The following is a 21,546-nucleotide window of genomic DNA, read 5'->3' on the forward strand; positions in this document are numbered from 1 at the left end:
TGCAATACCTCTCGCTAGTAGGAACTGACGGAGTTCCTCACTCATGAAGGAGGAGCCCCGGTCACTATGTATATAGTTCGGGAACCCGAACAAGGCGAAGAGGTCGTTCAGGCACTTGATGACCGTGGTACTGGTCATGTCTGGGCAGGGAAAGGCAAAAGGGAAACGGGAGTACTCATCAACGATGTTGAGGAAGTACACATTGCGGTCAGATGACGGTAGAGGCCCCTTAAAGTCGATGCTCAGGCGCTCGAAGGGGCGGGTGGCCTTGATCAGGCTTGCTCTGTCCGGCCTATAGAAGTGCGGTTTGCACTCGGCGCAGGTCTGGCAGTTCCTGGTCATGGTCCTGACCTCCTCGATGGAGTAGGTCAGGTTGCGGGCCTTAATGAAATGGTAAAGTCTGGTGACCCCGGGGTGGCAGAGGTCGTTGTGGAGGGTCTGAAGTCTATCAATATGCGCGCTGGCGCATGTAATTCGTGAAAGAGCATCAGGGGGTTCGTTCAGCTTACCTGGCCGGTACAAGATATCATAATCGTAGGTGGATAGCTCGATTCTCCACCTCAAGATCTTGTCATTCTTGATTTTGCCCCTCAGCTTGTTATTAAACATGAAAGCAACCGAACGTTGGTCGGTGAGGAGGGTAAATCGTTTGCCTGCCAGGTAATGCCTCCAGCGCCGTACCGCCTCCACAATTGCCTGGGCTTCCTTCTCGACCGACGAGTGTCGGATCTCGGGGCCCTGTAGGGTCCTCGAGAAGAAGGCCACCGGCCTCCCCTCCTGGTTAAGGGTAGCGGCTAGGGCGAAGTCGGATGCATCGCTCTCCACTTGGAAGGGGATGGACTCATCCACTGCGTGCATTGTGGCCTTGGCTATGTCTCCCTTGATGAGGGAGAAGGCCGCGCACGCTTCCTCCGTGAGGGGGAAGGATGTGGACTTCATGAGGGGTCTGGCTTTGTCCGCATAATTGGGCACCCATTGGGCATAGTAGGCGAAGTGCCCCAGGGTTCTCTTAAGTGCCTTAGGGCAGTGGGGGAGTGGTAGCTCCATGAGGGGACGCATTCTTTCGGGGTCGGGGCCGATGAGTCCGTTCTCTACTACACAGCCAAGGATGGCAAGGCGCAAGGTGTTAAACACACATTTCTCCTTATTGTAGGTGAGGTTCAGCCGTTGGGCTGTACGGAGGAATTTCTCCAGATTCACGTCGTGGTCCTGCCGGTCGCGGCCGCAGATGGTGACGTTATCTAGATAGGGGAATGTGGCCTGCAGTCCGTTCTGGTCAACCATCCGGTCCATCTCCCTTTGGAAGACCGAGACCCCGTTGGTGACACCGAAGGGGACCCTAAGGAAGTGGTATAGGCACCCATTCGCCTCGAAGGCGGTGTACTGGCGGTCCTCGGGGTGGATAGGGAGCTGGTGGTAGGCCGACTTAAGGTCGATGGTCGAGAATACGCGGTATTGTGCAATCTGATTGACCATGTCAGATATGCGGGGAAGGGGGTATGCGTCCAGCTGGGTGTATCTGTTTATGGTCTGGCTGTAGTCGATGACCAGGCGATTTTTATCGCCGGTCTTAACGACCACGACCTGGGCACGCCAGGGGCTGTTGCTCCCCTCGATGATGCCCTCCTTCAGGAGACGCTGCACCTCAGAGCTAATGAAAGCTCTGTCCCCAGCGCTGTACCGCCTGCTCTTGGTAGCGACGGGTTTGCAGTCGGGGGTGAGGTTAGCGAACAGGGAAGGTGGCGGCACCTTGAGGGTGGATAGGCTGCAGGTGTTACGCGGTGGGCGGTTTAACATTCGCTGGTTGTCGACTGTGAGAGGGGGGAGGGGTCCACCGTATGCTAGGGTTACACTTTGGAGGTGGGATTGGAAGTCCAGCCCTAGTAGGACGGCAGCGCAGAGCTGGGGGAGGACGAGGAGTTTAAAATTTTTATACTCTGTGCCCTTAACCGACAAGGTCACAGCACAGTAGCCGCTAATGTCCGTGGCATGGGACCTCGATGCCATCGAGATTCGGTTGCGCGTTGGCAGGACAGGGAGGGAGTAGTGGCTCACCGTGTCTGGGTGGATGAAGCTCTCCGTGCTTCCGCTGTCGAACAGGCAGGTCGTGGCGTGTCCGTTTACTTTGATGTCCATCATCGACTTGGACAGGTGGTGTGGGCGGGCTTGATCCAGAGTGACGGAGGCTAGTGTGTAGGTAAGCGAGTCGTTGTCGTCGGCGGTCGTCAGGTCCGGGGGCTCGGTGGCAGTCGGGCGTGGTGGGTAAAATGGCGTCTCCCACGAGGTAGGACAAAATGGCGGAGAAGATGGCTGCCCCCATAACTCACGAGGCACTATTGGGGTCGGTTGCCTTGATCAAAGATGGCCGCCCCATGACTCACGTGTGGGGATGCTGGCCTCAGTTGCCGTGAAAGAAGATGGCCGCCCCCACAGTTCGCATGAGGCACTGCTGGCCTCTGAAGATCCGCTCCTGCAGGCCTTAGAGAAGTGGCCTTTCTTCCTGCAGGTTGAGCAGGTAGAGTTCCTGGCTGGGCAGCGCGACCTCGGGTGCTTCTCCTGGCCGCAAAAGAAGCAGCCGGCGGCCCGATCGCGGGTGCCCGATGTCGGAGCCGGTACCGGGGGTGGCGGGCCCGGTCGGGTCCGGGACGCCGACGCTGAGGTAGGTCCCGGGGGCGGCGCTGCGAAGGGTATTGCGGTAGGGGTCGGGCCCGAGTCCCAGGGTCGTGAGCAGTACCTGGAAAACGCCTCCTGGTCCTGATGGGCCACCTCTAGGGAGAGAGCGAGGGCTTCAGCTTTGTCCAGGTCGAGGTCTTTAGCTTCAAGCAGTCTTTGCCGTGAGTAGTCGGACCGTAGGCCTTTCACAAAGGCATCGCGGATATTATCTTCCGTATTTTCAACAGCCGTCACCGCTTTAAAGTCACAGTTCCTGCCGAGTGCTCTTAGCGCCCATAAAAATTCAGCTACAGACTCTCCTGGCTGTTGCGGGCGGGATCTTAGGAGGTGCCTGGTGTACATGTAATTTACCGGGCTCCGGTACTGCTGTTTCAGTAGGTTGATAGCGGCCTCGTATGTAGTCGTGTCCTGGATGAGTGCGTATACTCTCGGGCTCGCTTGGGCGTTCAGAAGTCTTAGTTTGGATCTCTGCGGGACGCCGGATTCTTCCAGGTAGGATTCGAAGCAGTCCAGCCAGTGTTTGAAGTTGAGGGCTGAGTTTGCTGCCTGTGGGTTTAGATCCAGGTACGGTGGTTTGAGGGCTTGCAGCCAAGCCGGCTGGCATGGCTGGTGTAGCCCGGTGTCTGAAGGCTGCTGTGGCTGTGCTTCTGGGAGGGCTCCTGGCTGGTCAGTAGCAAACATCTTTAAAATTTAGTCAATAAAATTGATATACCTATCAATTCGTCCAATAAAAAGCGACGAGTTAGGAACGTAACTAAAGGTTTTTATTGACTAAATAACAGAGCCCACCCTCGTGGGTGATCGGGTCCAACAAGGAGGAATACCAGCCAGTCGACTACCTTTATACCTGGGCAGGTAGGTGGAGCCATGGGCGGAGTCGGAGGTGGTCAGCCCAGGTATAACAGCGCGACAAGAGGCGACCTCGTATAGTGATACAACAGTGAGAACGGTGATAACAATACAACAGTGATAACTATAGTGTAACGATAGTGAACGATAAAAGTGGTTTACCACAAGCTGTCTCAGTCTTCTGTAGCCCTGAGGTAATTATTATCGCAGAGTTAAATCATAGGTTGATGAATACCAATGAAACATTGCCCCTTGTTACCCATAGGTTAAGTGCCTTTACCATCAAAACTACTTGACTGTAAGTGGGGGTAGAGGTAAATGTCAGTGGGAAGGGGCAAACATTCCCTCCTGTTCTGGCCCATGGAAACAGCCCATGTCAATTATTTTATAAAGTTGACCATTGTGCATCACCAAGACTGCCTATTTCTACCTCTGTAACATCGCCCGACTCCACCCCGCCTCAGCTCATCTGCTGCTGAAACCCTCATCCATGCCTTTGTTACTTCTAGACTTGACTATTCCAATGCACTCCTGGCCGGCCTCCCACATTCTACCCTCCGTAAACTTGAGGTCATCCAAAACTCGGCTGCCTGTGTCCTAACTCGCACCAAGTCCCGTTCACCCATCTGCTCGCTGACCTACATTGGCTCCTGGTTAAGCAATGCCTCAATTTTAAAATTCTCACCCTCGTTTTCAAATCCCTCCATGGCCTCACCCCACCCCATCTCTGTAACCGCCCCCAGCTCTACGCTCCTCTAATTCTGGCCTCCCCAATTTTAACTTCTCCACCATTGGTGGCCGTGCCTTCAGCTGCCTAGGCCCCAAACTCTGGAATTCCCTCCCTAAACCTCTACTTTTCTTTCCTCCTTTTAAGACGCTTCTTAAAACCTAGCTCTTTGACCAAGCTCTGCCCTAATATCTCCTTATGCAGCTTGGTGTCAAATTTTGTTTGAGAACGCTCCTGTGCAGCGCCTTGGGACATTTTACTATGTTAAAGGCGCTATATAAATACAAGTTGTTGTTGTTGATGTTGATTGCAGTTCAGGGAAACGGGCCGGCTCCAAAGGTTTCATTGAATGGCAGGTTCTGGTCTCTGATCATGTCCCTTTTTGTCCAGACAGACTAGGTTTGCTATCAATCCCTGAAGATGCTGGGATATTATTGGCTTTTGGCGTCGCTGATGCTGGTGAGCTGTACAGGAGGTGTAAAGAGCTCAGGTAGGTGCCAAGGTCACACTGATCCTACTTTGAGTTGTCTGTGTGTTAATGAAGTGTGTTCAGAAATAGAATTGACAGTATTGCTGCATCAAGAAGAAATACTTGACAGGGAAATAGCTAATATCTCAGCATTATCACCTGTGACATGAAAGGCTTCTTTTGGCATTAAAACATTAACCATGCTGCTCAATTTGGTACGGTTTCTTGAATGGACACTTGGACACGTACAAGATTAGCACTGGAAGCCTACAATAGACTGTCTCGAAGTAAAGTACAAAGAGCTAAAAAAGATTCTGAAATCCATCTAGCCCATCCCAAAAACTAATACCTCAATCTCCCACTCTCTCAAATATCTATCCAATTTTCCCTTAAATTTTCCACATTATCTACCTCCACTGCCTCCTTGGCAGTCCAATTTTGCTGCTCTCAAGGGCCAGAGCTGGGCCTGCAAAAGAAGAAAGCCCTATATACTCATGCCAAAGAGTCGGTGGAGGGGAAGTTTCTGGCCCTTCGCCTTCAGTTTCCTGTGTGTGTGGCCCAGGGATTCCCTGGCACACAGCTGCCTCATGAAGCTGGGAGTGGGGACTTGCACCATGACCCTCCTCAAGTCAGACGGAGGCAGCAAGTTGAAAACAGGCCTGCAAATGAAAGGGCCTTTTTTCTTTTGAAGCTTCAGGCCTGGAGGTTTACAGGCTGCTGCTCTCCAACACAAATTTTCAGGCAAGTCCCTCCAGGGCTATGACCAGGCCATCTTAATGGCCAACCCACTAAAATCAGACGCAGCTCAACCTGGAATGAAGTGCACTGCTCCTGTCCAGTGGACATGGACTCCTCCTGCTGCATATCCTGAGAAACTGTCTGCCGTGCCACCTCACTTCCGCTTTTAACAGCTGATCCTGATGGCTGCTGAGCCTAATACAAAGAGGCGTAACTTACCCTGGGTGCAATAGCGGGGTAAGTCCGGGAAACCCATCCACATCGCCACCGGCTGACGGGCATAAATGAGATCGGTGGCGATTCGGTGGGCGCATCGTGGAACTGCTCGGGAAGCAGGAGGAAACGGGGTAGGGGGAAGCCTTGTGAATTTGCACGCTGGCAAAATTTCCTACCTCACTCCAAGCGCTGCTCATGGGCCGGCAGTGACAAGGAAATTTCACCCAACCGCACTGTTTCAGTTTGATCCCTCGTGCTCAGGATCTGAGGCCAGGAATAACACCACTTTAGGTGCAATGGTGTGGTGAGTATGTGCATTATACAGTAAATCTTGGCCTTTGTTAATAAAAGGTTTGAGCTCTGAACAATTCTGGACGCAGCCTGGCTTACCAATTGTGATCCTTTCTCTCGCCCCTCTCCTCCCCCACCCAAACATTTTCAGTGTTTTTCCAGAGGAATGAAGCGAGCAGAGTGCTGAAAATTCAGAAACGTGCAAACTGGTTCTGGGAAGAGATGAAACCAGGATCTCTGGAGAGAGAATGCTATGAGGAATCCTGCTCATTTGAGGAAGCAGCAGAAATTTATAAATCCAGAGAGAGAACTGTAAGACTCTTTACTCTGATACTGAAACACACACAGGCATGTACACATGTGCAGTATGTGTCTATATGCCTGTCTAAGTTTGTGTGCGCATATGTACTCACCTGATTTTGGATGCGTGTGTATATATATATATATATATATATATACACACACACACACGTTTATATGTTTGAGGGGTGTACATGTCTGCGTATTTATACCTGTACATGACTGTGTTTGGCTGCACATGTGTCCTGCATATGCTTGTAATAGACAGACAGGCACGTTTTGTGTGTTTGGGTATGTTTGTGCATGTGCACATGTTGGAGTGTTTTGATCAATGTGTGTATTTGTTCCGCTGCCAGGTCCCAGTTCCTTTTCCCCAACTCGTTCACATTCCCTGTCGCAAGTCTGCTCCAATCCCAGTGTCACTCCTACTCCCAATGCTATTGACTGGTTTGATTGGAATTCTGTGAAAGAATCTGCTCCCTGTCTACCATGTGGCCTTTCCCCAGGAGCTCCCTGTATTACATGGAGACAGGTGTATTTTGAGTTTTCCATTTCACCTCAGAGTATCATGTTTTAAAATGGACTCTAGAAGGGGGCGAGTTGGTGAGCAGCTCCTTGAACATCATTTACTATGCATTGCATAGCAATTTGCTGTTGATGAAGGTTAAGCCAACAGTGCTGAAACTAGTTTTAACCAGATTAGTAAACTGAAAAGAGGTGGTCCACCCCCATTTACCATGTATCCGAGACCTTTGGCACAGTGTCACAGTTCAAAGGTCCAATCAGAGGTTGCTGAAATGATGGCAGGTTAATGACTCCCATGAGTAGATCACAGGGATTTTAACAAACTTTTTTCTGTTAACAGATGGAGTTCTGGTTTTTATACAAAAGTAAGTGTTAGTTTTATCACTTGCAGTGAAATGGCTCGTTTCTGAGATACTTAGGCTAGACGGGGAAAGGCTGTTCCCACTAGTTGATGGTGCAAGGACTAGGGGACACAGATTTAAGGATTTGGGCAAGAGATACAGTGGGGATGTAAGGGAAAACTTTTTTACGCAGCGAGTAGTGAGGACCTGAAACTCGCTGCCGACAGAAGTGGTGGAAGCGGAGACACTCAATGTTTTCAAGGGGAGACTGGATAGGCACTTGAGGGAAATAAACTTGCAGGGCTACGGGATAGAGCAGGAGAATGGGACTGACTAGATTGCTCTACAGAGAGCCGGCACAGACTCGATGGGGCGAATGGCCTCCTTCTGTGCCATTATGACTCTATGACCCCCTCCCCCCAATCTATGAGACTTCTGACCAGTGAGCTGTCCGTCAAAGAGGATTGCAGCCAATCGGTGCTCCTGTTCCCTTATCAAACGTCTCAAACATAGCTGTCAATCAAACCCACTACCCGGGAGAGGCCAGAGCCGGATTCTTTGATCTCGGTCAAGGTCGCCTGGGGCCACCTGTGTAGCTCTACTGAAACAAGAGACAGTTGATGACTACATCTCTCATTCATCCACGTGGAGTGGAGAACCAAGATTTCACAATGGCAAAGATGTTTGAAATTGCATAGGTTGGCCCAAGGTCAATTAAACAATTAACGCTTTAGACAACTCTTTGACTCAGACACTTGCACCTTCTGCCCCCAATTTATAGGGTCTGAATAGATGGGTTTTCAGTGGAAAAATACTTTGTGTGACCTTGGATGCAAACCAGTTACGTTCTATTTTTAGCACTAGAAGATACAAGTTCAAAATTCAACAGACAAAAATTATATTTCTGTTGTAGGGAGAGAAATTAAAAGTTCTGACAGATGTGGGAGGAATTTACTGAATGATGATCAAACCATAGGATACTTACTTCATTCAGCCCCAGCCAAGCTCCATTATCCAGAATCCTCAGTTTGCCATTCACTTACATTGCAGACAACCTGTTAACACATTCTTCAAGTGTTTCGCTGAACGCTTTTCTATTTGCCTCATTCACAGATCTGGATCCTTGTACATCAACGCCATGCCACAACGGTGGTTTGTGTAAGACCACAGGCTACAGTTACATTTGCCTCTGCTCTCCCCTATGGAAAGGGCAGACTTGTGAAACAGGTTTGAGGCTGCTTCTGATTATGTGCATCAACCCATCCTCCCAATAATGTGCATCATTCGTCAATGTGTATGTATGGTTGGGTGTACATGTGTGGGCATGAATGGTTGGGTGGACATGTGTGCGTGTGGATGTTTGTTTGGGTTGCTGCTCATTGCTGACTTGGACACTTCCCACACACAGTCCTAGATACAGACAGTGAGAGAGATACCGCATCAACATTCACACTCTAATTATCCCCTCACCAGATCTGCTGGAACCTCTGATTGGGCGGGCGGTCGGTCGACATTCAGGTCCGCCCAACCGACCGCCCGCCCATTCAGGTCCGCCCAACCGACCGTCCACCCATCCAGGTCCGCACACGTCCACCCATCCAGGTCCGCACACGTCCACCCATCCAGGTCCGCACACGTCCACCCATCCAGGTCCGCACACGTCCACCCATCCAGGTCCGCACACGTCCACCCATCCAGGTCCGCACACGTCCACCCATCCAGGTCCGCACACGTCCACCCATCCAGGTCCGCACACGTCCACCCATCCAGGTCCGCACACGTCCACCCATCCAGGTCCGCACACGTCCACCCAACCAACCAACCATTCAGGTCCGCACACGTCCACCCAACACTCTACAGTGAAACAAACTTTTCAGGATCTTCGCACTCCCTCTATGAGCTCTCCAAGCTGTGCATTGATTGGCTGATTGACCCACGAATTTTATTTTTTGGGGGGGAGGGGGGCGGCCCCTTTAAGGGGCTACGCGACCCATTTAAACCTCTGCACATGCGCGGTTTTTCCATTCCGAAACCAGCAAACGGCCTGCGCGGGAGCTTCAGACAGCTGCCCGGCCGCGCAGCTAAATGGGAACATCGGTGCTGTATACTCATTTGACAGCAGTCCGGTTTGAGTTCCTTTTGTTAAGGGATGGGCTGGGTGAGGAGCCCTGATCATAGAATCATAGGCCCTTTCCATATAGCCCTGCAAATTTTCTCCCCTTCAAGTATCAAAACCCTTCATGATTTTGAACACCTCTATTAAAATCTCCCCTTAACTTTCTCTGCCCCAGTTTCTCTATTCTCTCCACACAACTGAAATCCTTCCTCCCTGGTACCATTCTAGTAAATCTCCTCTACACCCTCTCTAAGGCCTTGACATCCTTCTTAAAGTGGTGACTAGAATTGGACACAATACTCCAGCTGGGGCCTAACCAGTGTTTTATAAAGGTTTAGCATAACGTTCTTGCTTTCGTACTCTATGGGCAGGATTTTCATTGGGCCATGGAGGCGGGATTGGAGGCGTGTGGGGGGTTAAAATCTCAATCGGGGGCACGAACCCATCCTGCCCCCAAGCCAGTTTCAAAGGAGGCGGATACCCGACTTGTGCTGGAACCCACCTCCCCGAGGTAGGAAGGGGATTAGTGCCAATTAACTGCCAGTTAACAGGCAGTTTTTAGCCTAATCCCTATTTTTATTACTGAAGTGTGGGATTCCCGATGGCTCCAAACCACGCCAAGTTAGCGAGGCGGGCTGAAGGGCTTGGAGGGGCCGAGATGTCCGGTGTTCAGGCGAGTGATGTGTGCATGAGTTCAGAGGTAAGTGTGTTTGGTGTGTGTAAAGTGTTTAAAAGAAGTTTTACTTACCTTTGCAGCCTTCCTTCCTTCAGGTCGCAGGAGTCCCCCATCTCACCAGCACAGAAAGCAGAATGGCCGCGAGCTGTCAAAAGTTGCAGCATTCAGCTTTCTGTTCTGGAGCTCTCTAAATCAGCCCAAGAGGAAGGAATTAACTTGGAGTACAGATTGTCAGTGTTTGACAACTGCCAAATGCTGATTTCATCTGTCAAAAGCTTTTGACAGATGAAATGTCAATCTGTGACGTCACCTGTTGCAGGGTGGTCCTTAATTGGCCTGCTGAGCCCGCTGAACAAGGTCAATCAAGTGAAAATCACGTGGGTTGGCCACCACGCGATGGAGGCGGGACTACAACCCCGAAAGTTGTAGTCCCGCCTCCGCAATCAAAATCTAGCCCTTTGCCTCTGTTTATAAAGCTATGGATCCCCTATGTTTTTTTAACAGCTTTTTCAACTGGTCCTGCCACCTTCAAAGATTTGTGTACATACACCCCCAGGTGCACTCCCTTTAAAATTGTACCATTTAGTTTATATTGCCTTTCCTCATTCTTCCTACCAAAATGCATCACTTAGTACTTCTCTGCATTAAAGTTCATCTGCCATGTGTCTGCCCATTTCACCAGGCTGTCTATGTCCTCCTGAAGTTTGTTACTATCCTCCTTACTACATTTCCAAGTTTCATGTCATCTGCAAACTTTTAAATTATGCCCTGTATACCCAAGTCCAGGTCATTAACATATTAAAAAGAGCAGTGGCCCCAATAACGACCCGCGGGGAACACCACTGCACACTTACCTCTAGTCTGAAAAACAACCGTTCACCGCTACTCTCTGCTTTCTGTCCCTCAGTCAGTCTTGTATCCACACTGCCATTGCCCCTTTAATTGCATGGGCTTCACTTAAGTCAGTGTAATCCCGATAATGAGAGGAGTTATATTTTCCTTGTGTTTGTGTGTTCTTTAATTCAGAGAATCTGGATTGTGAATACAAGAACGGCTACTGTCAGCAGTACTGCAACATTGACAAGGCAACACAAATGGCAAAATGCTCCTGTGTAGAAGGTTATCAACTGAATGAAGATCAGCAGACTTGTGTTAAAAATGGTACTGAGTCCACCTATCACTAACTCACATTTATATCACTAAATATTGATCATGGCCACAAGCTGCATCTCTGCCAAAAACTTGATCAGTATGGGCAATCATAGTTTGAGAGAGTGAAGCCTGGGATTTGAACTTGTGACCCTTTGCTCAAGAAGTTCAGTGTTATAACACCAGACGTCCCCCGGGCTGGAGACAAGGTGGGACTTATGTGATGTTGCTTACAAAGAAACCGCCCCCTCCCACCGATGTGTAGCTATTGTCACATTTGAGGTGCAGTTCACAAGGTTTCCTGAAATTAGATATTTTTAGACATAGATGGGGGAAAAAAAAGGAGGGGTCCCGTGAAGACATGATTGGAGTTGTAAGTCTAAGATTGTCAAACTGCCACCTTCAATGCAGGGATGTGAATATAAGGAATTAGAAGGGATGAATTTCGAAAGGAAGGTCATTCGAACCTCGGCCCACGCAACGCACACCGGACTAACTGATTTTCCCGCCCTCAACTTCCAAGAAGCTCTTGAACTCCCAGTCGGAGTACCTCTAGTTTATTAAAAGCAGTCAGTGAATGGGCTATGTCCAACATAGAAGCCCGAAACCAAAAAATCTTTACTTACTGAGATAAATCCGTAGAAGAAGCCAGTGACTGATATACTGGCGGCTCAACTCGCCCAAACACGTTCCAAAAGTGCGCATGCACAGTCTTTGTTCCAATCGCGCAGGGGGGAGATTACTGATGGAAAACCAACAGGAACTCGTGGGAGACTGTACTATGGGAAAAACCAACTCGCGGACCCCCTGAAATCTTCTCGCGGTCGGACCCCGAGGGGACCGCGGACCCGCCAATTGAGAACCCAGCAGCCAATCACAGGAGGTGGTGACGAAGATTTAAAAAAATCATGACTTGGATCGGGAGTTGGGGTGAATTTTTTAAATCAAAAATTGCGTGTACCCTGATTAAATCGCGAGAGTTGCCAATACTGTGATAGCTCCTGAGCTTTTAGGACCCTGAAAATATTGATTCCAAGAAGGCAACTGATGTAGGCTAGAAGGTTAAGTAAATACAAACAGAAAATGTTGGAAATACACAGCAGGCCAGAAAAGACAAGTCATAACTTTCTGGGGGTGTACACCTGAAATGTCCTACCCGGTCCAATATTTGCATTTCCCTTTTTTATTTTATAGGTTAAATAAACATTCTTGTTGTATGAACGCATCAAAGCATGTAGTCAGGCAGACACGCTTCTAACTGCAATGTTCTCTTTATTATTGTGTAAAATGGCTGACTGCAGTTTTCCCAGGTAATTCCCATAATGCAATGCACATTACATTACCATATTTACTGGTGTCAAACTCACACGTTACATTACCTATTGACAGGTGTCAAACTCACAATCAATACACGACATCCCCCTTTTCCTTGGAAACAAACTTGCAGTTTACAAACAGTTGCTTACAATAACACTGCATAACTTATTTGGTTTATAAACTTTTTACAAACTTGTGTCTTATCACACAACTAAATAATTCCCAGGTTTAAACATTTAACATCACCCATGCAGTTCTCGCACAGTTTATGTTGTGACATAATCAGACCATCTTTGGAGTTTTCTTCTAACCCTTTGAGGTCTGGCTGTATTAGGTATGTCTGACATTTTGGTGTCAGTGGGTATTGCCTGTGTCACAGTGGTATGTGTGTCAGGGTCTACTATACTGTCCTCAGTCCCTTGTGTTTCCTCCTGCTCATGGAGTGTCTCCTTTGGTCCATTGGTTCTGTATTTCTTCACAAACGTAGTGTTTCTCGAGTAGCGTGCTCCGTCTGGAGATTTTACTACTACTTGACTCCCTGTTTTACTCAAAACTTTGTGGGGTGTGGCATTAAAAGGAGTGGTGAACTTGTCCACTTTATCCTGCCGTACCAGCACCGTGTCGCCAACTTCCACCTCTGAGTATTGTGTTCTCCGCTGTTCATCTGCGTACAGTTTGGACTTGCCTTTTTGTTCTGCGTCCCGGTCACGTACTTCCATGTCTGCACGCGACTCTGTAATGTCTGGCAGCTTTCCTCTCATTTTCCATTTAAAGAGCAGCTCTGCCGGGCTCTTTCCTGTCGTGGCATGTGTAATGTCCGTGTGTTGAGACACGGACTGCAGAAGTTGGTTATAACAGGTGTCTACTGAATGGAGACAAAACTGGAACTACTATACAAAGTTACTACACAGGCTTATATACAGGGGTGGTCACTACTGGTACTGCAGTATACAGGGGCTGCAGAATATAGTTCCTTCTTCAAGGTACATACACTACAGTTCCTCCCCTTTTAGCTAAACAGTACATAACATTCGATTAATAGTTAAATAACATATTTACAATTACAGTTGCTATATACATTAGCTGAAGTTAATCAATTATAAATTCAGTCTTTGAGGAGGCTTCCTGATTCTGTCCAGATAACGCCTCTTTGGGGTATCAGGTTCTTCTGGCAAAGTTGATTCGGGATCAACGTCGTTGTTTGGTTCATCTGCTTCCAATATCACCGATTCTGAGGTAGATGCAATTGGTACTTCGGTTTCATCACCAGGTGTATAGGATCGTGGTGTAGATTTGATGTTTTCCAGTGACTCTAGAATCTGGTCAGCATGGCGTCTTACAATGCTCTCTCCAACGTCCACGGTATATATTAGAGGTCCTTGCCGTGTGCAGATCGTTCCTGGCTGCCATTTCTCTGTGCGGTAGTCCCGGGCCAAAACTGGTTGACCTATCTTAAGACTCCTGGTTGGCCTTTCATTCATATTCTGAAACTGCCTGTTCTCCACATCTCTTCTGATGTTTGGCTTAACCAAATCCAAGTGGCATCTTAGGCTTCGATTGAAGAACATCATGGCTGGAGTTTGGTTGGTAACCGCATGTGTCGCATTCCGGTAGGCAAACAAGAAGTTATCCACCTTGTGTTGTAGGGGTATATCTTCATTACACATTGCCTTGATAGCCTTCTTGAATGTTTGAACGAACCTCTCAGCCAATCCATTGGTGGCTGGATGATATGGGGCGGATGTGTAATGCTTAACACCATTGTTCTTTAAGAACCTCCGGAACTCTTCAGACACAAACTGTGGTCCATTGTCGGAGCAAATCTGTTCAGGCAGCCCATTTCTGGCGAATATAGTTCGTAAGACTGTAATAGTTTTTTCTGTGGTGGTGGAGGACATTTTTATTACCTCTGGCCACTTTGAATGTGCACCCACCGCAATTAAAAACATCGAGTCCATAAATGGACCAGCAAAATCAATGTGTACCCTTTGCCATGGCGATGAGGGCCACTCCCATGGATGTAGAGGGGCTTGTGGTGGGGCGTTTTGGACCTTCTGGCATCCTGTACAGCTCTTGGTCATCTCTTCGCTTTCTCTATCGATTCCCGGCCACCACACAAACGCTCTGGCTAAGTTCTTCATTTTTACCCCTCCCAGATGACCCTCATGAAGCTCATTGAGCACTCTATCCTTCAATTTGGGTGGAATTACTACTCTGGATCCACACATCAAGGTTCCTCGGCACACTGACAGCTGTTCTCTTCTCGGCGAGAATGCTGGCAACAGTGGTTCGCCATGTGCTGGCCATCCCTTCACCGTTAAATCATAGACCCTGGAGAGTGTCGGGTCATTTCGTGTTTCCTTTTCTATGTTTGCATTCGTCACAGGTAGACATTCGACTATGGTCGAGTGGAATATCTCCACAGGATCCACTGCAGGTGCTTCTTCCACCATCGGCAACGGTAGGCGCGACAATCCATCAGCATTCCCATGCTGTTTAGTTCCTTTGTACTCTATGTCATATTGGTGTGCCCCTAGGAAAAGGGACCACCTCTGTAGCTGTTGCGCTGTCATTATCGGGACGCCCTTCTTAGGGTTGAAAATGGAGACAAGAGGTTGATGATCAGTTAGTAGAGTAAATTTCTGTCCGTGCAGGTAGTGATTGAACTTCTTCACCCCCCACACCAGGCTGAGGGCCTCTCTGTCAATCTAGGCGTAGTTACGCTCGGCTGAAGTTAACGAGCGTGACGCAAAAGCTATTGTCCTCTCTGAACCATCAAGGAATTTATGTGACAGTACCGCTCCAACGCCGTAGGGAGACGCATCACACGCCAGTCTTATCGGTAGTGCTGGGTTGTAGTGAGCCAATACTTCTCTTGAAGTGATCAGGTCTTTACACTTCTGAAAGGCCCACTTACATTCATCGCTCCATTTCCATGCTACTCCAGTTTGTAGCAGGGCGTTCAGGGGCTGCAGAATATAGTTCCTTCTTCAAGGTACATACACTACAGCATGGTCAATGCTCCTGTACACAGTCACATATTTTCTAAGTTCACGTTTCCAATCTAGTCCTTCTGACTGAGCAATTCTGATTCTCTTCATCAGCGATGCATTCTGGCGCTCGACTTCTCCGTTAGCCTGAGCCCATTTTGCTGTCGTTTTCAGGTGTTTGATCCCGTTGTTTTCACAGTATTCTTTGAATAATTCAGATCTGAATTGGGGACCTTTATCAGATTTGCAGGTGATTGGCAAACCATGATGGCTGAAGATTGACTCTAAACTATCAATAACCTTCTCTGTTGTTGTGGAGGTCATGATGTCGTATTCATAGTAGCGACTATAATAATCAACTACCACAAGAATGGAGTGGTTGGATGGCAAGGGTCCCAGTAAGTCTATAGCTACATCCTGCCAGGGGCCCTCCGGTAATGGTGTTGGTCTCAACAGTTCAGGTGGGTCGGGTCTGGCTACTATCTGACAGTCGTGGCACGCTTTACAGTGTTTTTCAGCTGCCTTGTCCATGCCAGGCCACCAAACCTTGGTTCTGAGATGTTGCTTTGTTCCAACTATTCCCAAGTGTCCTTCATGTGCTAACACCAGGGCTTGTGCGTGTAACACTGTGGGTAGCACGATGCGTGTTCCCCGAAGAACTAGGTACCCCACTACACACAGCTCGTTTGCAATTGCTGCATAAGCTTTACCGTTCTCAAAATGTCCATTTGTGATTGCCTTCCATACCTCAATCAGCTCTGGGTCGGTAGCAGAGGCTTCCTCCACCTCTCTAGTAGTGAGTGCTTTTAGTGCCGCACTCACAGCTACAAATCTCACGTATTCATCTGAGCCATGAGAGTGTCTCTCCTGTTTTGCTGTCTCCCCCAGCAATCGTGACAGTGGGTCTGCAATGTTTTGCTTGCCTGGAATGTGTATCACCTTAAAATCGTACGGCTGTAATCTAAGTACCCATCTCTCTATACGGGCACAGGGTTTAGAGTGTGGGCCGTATATCACTTGTAATGGCTTATGGTCAGTTACCAAGTTAAATTTTCGGCCATACACATATGGATGCAGCCTCCCACAAGCCCATACAAGAGCTAAGGCCTCTCTCTCTGAGAGTATTTCCTCTCACAGTCTGTTAAACTACGACTTACATAGCATATTGGCACCTCTTGTCCCTGTTGGTCCTGAACTAGTACTGCCCCTAAACCTACAGGACTGGCATCTGCTATCACCTTGGTTGGTGCGTCCTTATCAAAATATGCTAAAGTGCCGGCTCTGGCCAACTCTTCCTTGAGTGCACTGAATGACTATCTCTGTTGTGATCCAAATTTAAATGGTGTGTCTTTTCTCGTCAGGCATCGCAGTGGCTCTGATAGCGTTGCAAACTGCGGGATGAATCTGCTACTGTACCCAACGAGTCCCAAGAAACTCCTCACCTCTGTAGCATTCTCTGGTTCCCGAGCTTCTGCCACCGCTCGCACTCTCTCTGCTGTTGGTCCGATGCCCTTTTCAGACAACAGGATTCCCCTGAAAATCAATCGGTCCATGTTGAATTGGCACTTCTCTAAGTTTAGTGTCAGTCCACTTTCCATTAGTCTGGTCATGACAGCGTGCAGGCGTCTGTCGTGCGTTTCCTGGTCGTGTGCATGCACGATAATATCGTCTGAGATGTTTTCAACACCCTCTATTCCAGCTAAGGCATTAGCTATCTCGTGCTGATATTGCTCACTAGCTGAAGATACACCGAATATCAGCCTCTTGTACCTGTATACTCCGTTATGTACCGCAAACGTTGTGATTTCTCGTGACTCGGGTCAGTTCTAGCTGGTGATAACCCCATTTCAGGTCTAGCTTACTAAACACCGTCGAGCCGTTCATACCTTGGAGTATCTCATCAATGGTGGGGATTGGATATCATTCCCTCACTAGTGCCTGGTTTGCTCATCTCATGTCGAGGCATAACCTTAAATCCTTATCCGCTTTCGGTACAATAACCACAGGATTTACCAGTTACAGGTGGGACCAGTTACAGGTTCGATAATGTCCATGTCCCTCAATTGTTTTATTTTGGCCTCTACTGCCCCCCCTTAAGTTGAATGGTATACGCCTGAGTGGCTGGGTCACAGGCTTCACTTGTGGGTCGATATACAAACTGATCTGTTTTGTGTTCAGCCTTCCTACTCCCTGGAACACCTTTGGATACCGCTGTTCTAGTAGCTGTCTTACATCTACCACAGCTGAGACATCTGCGCCTATTTTTAAAACTCCCAGTTTCATGGCTGTCTCCCTTCCTAGCAACGGCTCTCCATGGCCTTTAACCACAATGAACTCCGCCTGCTCAGTCCTCTTACCTATTGTAATCCCACATGTGAATACACCTTTAACTGACAGTGGTCGGCTAGAAGCATAAGAGAATAACTTTCTCTCTGTCTTAGGGACATGTGACTGACACTTAATGTGTTCTGACTTTAATCCTTCCCATGTATTCTCATCTATCACATTACTAGTTGCACCTGAATCAATTAACATTCTCAGGTTTACTCCCCCCACACAAAAGGTAAGTCTCTCTGTCACGTTATTTCCAGTAACAGCAAATGCAAAGTCATTTTGTTCCTCTACATTGTTCACACTGTGTTTCTTTGTACCCTTTGTGTGGCATACTTCGGAGAAATTATCCTTTCCCTTGCACTTATGACATGTTTGTCCGCGTGCTGGGCATTTCGGATCTCTGCCCATGTGGTCTGTGTGTCCACATCTGTAACATTTCCTTTCGTTCCTATCGCCATTTCCCTTTGGTTTCTCTTACCCTTTGGGTAATTCCCATAATGCTTTTCACATAAAGCCCTCTTTTCTGTGTAACACGACGAATAGTATCTGTCTCCGCCTTCTCTGTACATGACATGGCTGACATCTGCTCCTCAACGTTTTCACATTGTGAGGCCAATTGTAACGTGCGGGCGAGCGTTAGACCATGCCCTTCCTCTAGCAATTTCCTCCGGGGGCTGACGTGCACCTACTCAGGATAGCGTCTCTTATTTGATTATCCGCATCCCCCCCAAAAGCACAGTCTTTAGCAGCCTGCCGCAAGCGAGTAGCAAATTGTTGCACAGTCTCACCTGTCTTCTGGGACAACTTGTGAAAAGTCTGTCTAGCAAATGCTGCGTTGACCTGGGGCACGAAGTAGTGATTCAAAGCACTAACCGCCGCCGTGTAGTCTGCTGGCTCTCCTGTGTCCGGTAGAGTCGAAAAGATATCCTGGACATCTGGTCCTGCTAGGTGTAGAAGTAGAGCTCTTCTCCTCTGCTTTGTGGCAGCTGTAGAGGTATCGTCGATAATGAGTCCTTTGACGTCGGCATAAAGCTCAAAAGACATTAACCACCTCGTCCATCTTGGACCCAACGTGGCTGGCTCGGCGAAGCATGCAAAATTCTGAATGCCGGTCTTCTCCATCCTAGCTAACTAAAACTTGGGCAACTACCTAGTTAAAATGATTCCGTTTGTTATCCTTGTCGCCAATGTTGTATGTACGCATTAAAGCATAGAGTCAGGCAAACAGGCTTCTAACTGCGATGTTCTCTTTATTGTGTAAAATGGCTGACTGCCGTTTTCCCGGGTAATTCCCATAATGCAATGCACATTACATTACCGTATTTACTGGTGTTAAACTCGCACATTACATTACCGTATTGACTGGTGTCAAACTCGCAATCAATACACGACAATTCTGAAGTTTTGCATTTAGGGCAGAAGATTAAATGAGTTGGGTAGCGTCTGCAATGGGACAGATTGCACAATCTGTGGGTTTGATGGGATCCAGTTTGCGGGTCTGATGAGGTAGATTGGACAGTCTGTGGGTCTGATAGGGCGGATTGGACAGTCTGTAGGTCTGATGAGGTAGATTTGACAGTCTGTGGGTCTGATAGGGTGGATTGGACAGTCTGTAGGTCTGATGAGGTAGATTTGACAGTCTGTGGGTCTGATAGGGTGGATTGAACAGTGTGGGTCTGATGAGATAGATTGAACAGTCTGTGGGCCTGATAGGGTGGATTGGACAGTCTGTGGTCTGATGAGGTGGACTGGACAGTTTGTGGGTCTGATGAGGTGGATTGGACAGTTTGTGGATCTGATGAAGTAGATTGGACTGTGTGGGTCTGATAGGGTGAATTGGGCAGTCTGTGTTTGATGGACTTTTGTGTTATTTTTTTATTGCATGCTTTATTATGTTCTCATGAAAATTAACTTTCTGCTTTTTAAATTATAACTTAGTAGTAGCTTAATTTGCAAGATATATATTCTACACTGGTTAAAGGCAGTCAGCCAATAACACAGTTGGTGAGTTGCTGGGGATTATTTGCAGGTTTGTTTGGGAGATGCTTTGAATAGTTCAAGACACTAATGTCACCCTGGTTGTTACACAATCTAGTAATGAACACAGGGCTAAAATTAGAGGAGAGCAGCGCATCTGTGGAGAATGTGTGATATGTAGTAGGAAATGTGTGTCAGTTTGCAATAGACCAGGTAAGCAATCCCCAGCCATCCCCCCGTGAAGGCTATGTGCCCACTCTATGCCAGTCTAGTTGACATGTTAGGATATTTTTTGAAGTGCGGTGGCAGTTTTTAGTCAGACCCTTGATACTACAGCAGAATTTCCTCCCAATCCCAGCTAGCCCAATGGCATCATACTCCTGGCTGTGGCAACATCTAAATCTTTAGCCACCTGAAGCTGACTAAATATGAATCAGGAGTGTCCATCTCTGCTCAGATTACTTAGACTAACCTTCAGGATAACCCTTAACCAACTGGTTTCTTGCTGCATCCCTCATATTCCATTGGATTTGTTTTTCTTCTCTGTTCAAATGCAGTTACACATCCATGTGGGATGATACCTCTGTATGGATTACAAACTCGCTTGCTGGATGAGGAAGAATATTCCCTCAATGAAACAGACACGGACTCTGATTACTTAACAAAGTTAAATTACAATGAAACAGAAGTTCGGACACGAATTATTGGTGGAGATCTTTGCAGACGAGGTCTTTGTCCTTGGCAGGTGAGACACAAGTTCTAAAATGGTACCTACCCATTTGCTTCAGACATCCTAAGAGCTGTCTTAATGTATCTGTTAGCAACACGTCTTGGAGATGGAGTTTGGATGTGTAAAGTGTGGTTACATTTTGCGGAGATGCAGTTTGCATAAAGTCTAAGGTTCCGATTTTCCTTTGCTTAGCACACAAGGAACACTTATTCCCCAAGTGCTAGCATAGGAAATACAGGCTGAAACTAGTAATGCAGGCCTGGGGTAATCATTAAATGAGGCAGAAGGGGTAATCATTAAATACCTGGTCCTTGATATACCTATCAATTAATTCCATGAAAAGCGACGAGTTAAGATAGTAACTATAGGTTTTTATTGGCTAAATAACAGAGCCCACCCTCGTGGGTGATCGGTTCCAGCAAGGAAGAATACTAGCCAAGCAATCACCTTTATACCTGGGCAAGCAGGCGGAGCCATGGGCGGAGTCAGCTGAGGTATGCCTAGGTATAACAGTGTGCGAGGCAAGAGGTAACCTTGTGTAGGTGATAACAACAGTGTAACAATAACAGTGGTTTACCACATTCACCCCTTGTTTAAAATTGAGTCCGGCGGGGTGAAGTGTACTACTAGTTCGTGTATGTCAGTCTATCAGGAGGCCTCGTAAGCCTTTCTGACCGGCGCAGCAGTGGCGGCGGTGGTGCCGTATCCGATGTTAATGCTGGTGTCTGCGTGGTCGACGAAGGCCCCTGAGGTTCCGGCATGCCGCCTACAGGAGCTGGATTTGGGGGAGTGGTGGGGGATAACGGTGGTGTCTCAGGGGTGCCCGAGGGTGCGCGGTCTCGCAAGGAGACTGTGTCCTCCCGCCCGTCTGGGTATTCCACATAGGCATACTGGGGGTTGGCGTGCAGGAGGTTCACCCTCTCGACCAGGGGGTCCGTTTTATGGGTCCTCACATGCTTCCGCAGCAGGACGGGCCCCGGAGAAGTCAGCCATGTTGGTAGCGAGGTTCCCGTAGTCGACTTCCTGGGGAAAGCGAACATTTGCTCATGAGGGGTGGCATTAATGGCAGTACAAAGCAGTGACCGGATGGAATGGAGCGCTGCCGGGAGGACTTCCTGCCAGCGAGAG

At 48.2% G+C, this 21,546-nt stretch overlaps 1 protein-coding gene across 3 annotated transcripts in view; it reads left to right on the forward strand.

Annotated features, from left to right (window-relative positions):
• LOC147115987 (coagulation factor X) overlaps window positions 1–21,546 on the forward strand; it is a 64,827-nt gene that overhangs the window by 5,526 nt on the left and 37,755 nt on the right. Inside the window, exons 2-7 of one of the 3 annotated variants that reach the window (XM_085990670.1) lie at window positions 4,640–4,739; window positions 6,115–6,275; window positions 7,129–7,153; window positions 8,243–8,356; window positions 10,948–11,082; window positions 20,246–20,433. In XM_085990670.1, the coding sequence (XP_085846796.1) occupies window positions 4,670–4,739; window positions 6,115–6,275; window positions 7,129–7,153; window positions 8,243–8,356; window positions 10,948–11,082; window positions 20,246–20,433 (693 nt within the window). In that variant the 5' untranslated portion in view covers window positions 4,640–4,669. The remainder of the gene's footprint in view (window positions 1–4,639; window positions 4,740–6,114; window positions 6,276–7,128; window positions 7,154–8,242; window positions 8,357–10,947; window positions 11,083–20,245; window positions 20,434–21,546) is intronic. The other 2 variants (XM_085990669.1, XM_085990671.1) reach the window with 2 other exon arrangements.

Source organism: Somniosus microcephalus, chromosome 6 (assembly GCF_052327205.1).
Source record: "Somniosus microcephalus isolate GS21.2 chromosome 6, FLI_Smic_1.0, whole genome shotgun sequence".
NCBI classification, from domain to species: domain Eukaryota; kingdom Metazoa; phylum Chordata; class Chondrichthyes; order Squaliformes; family Somniosidae; genus Somniosus; species Somniosus microcephalus.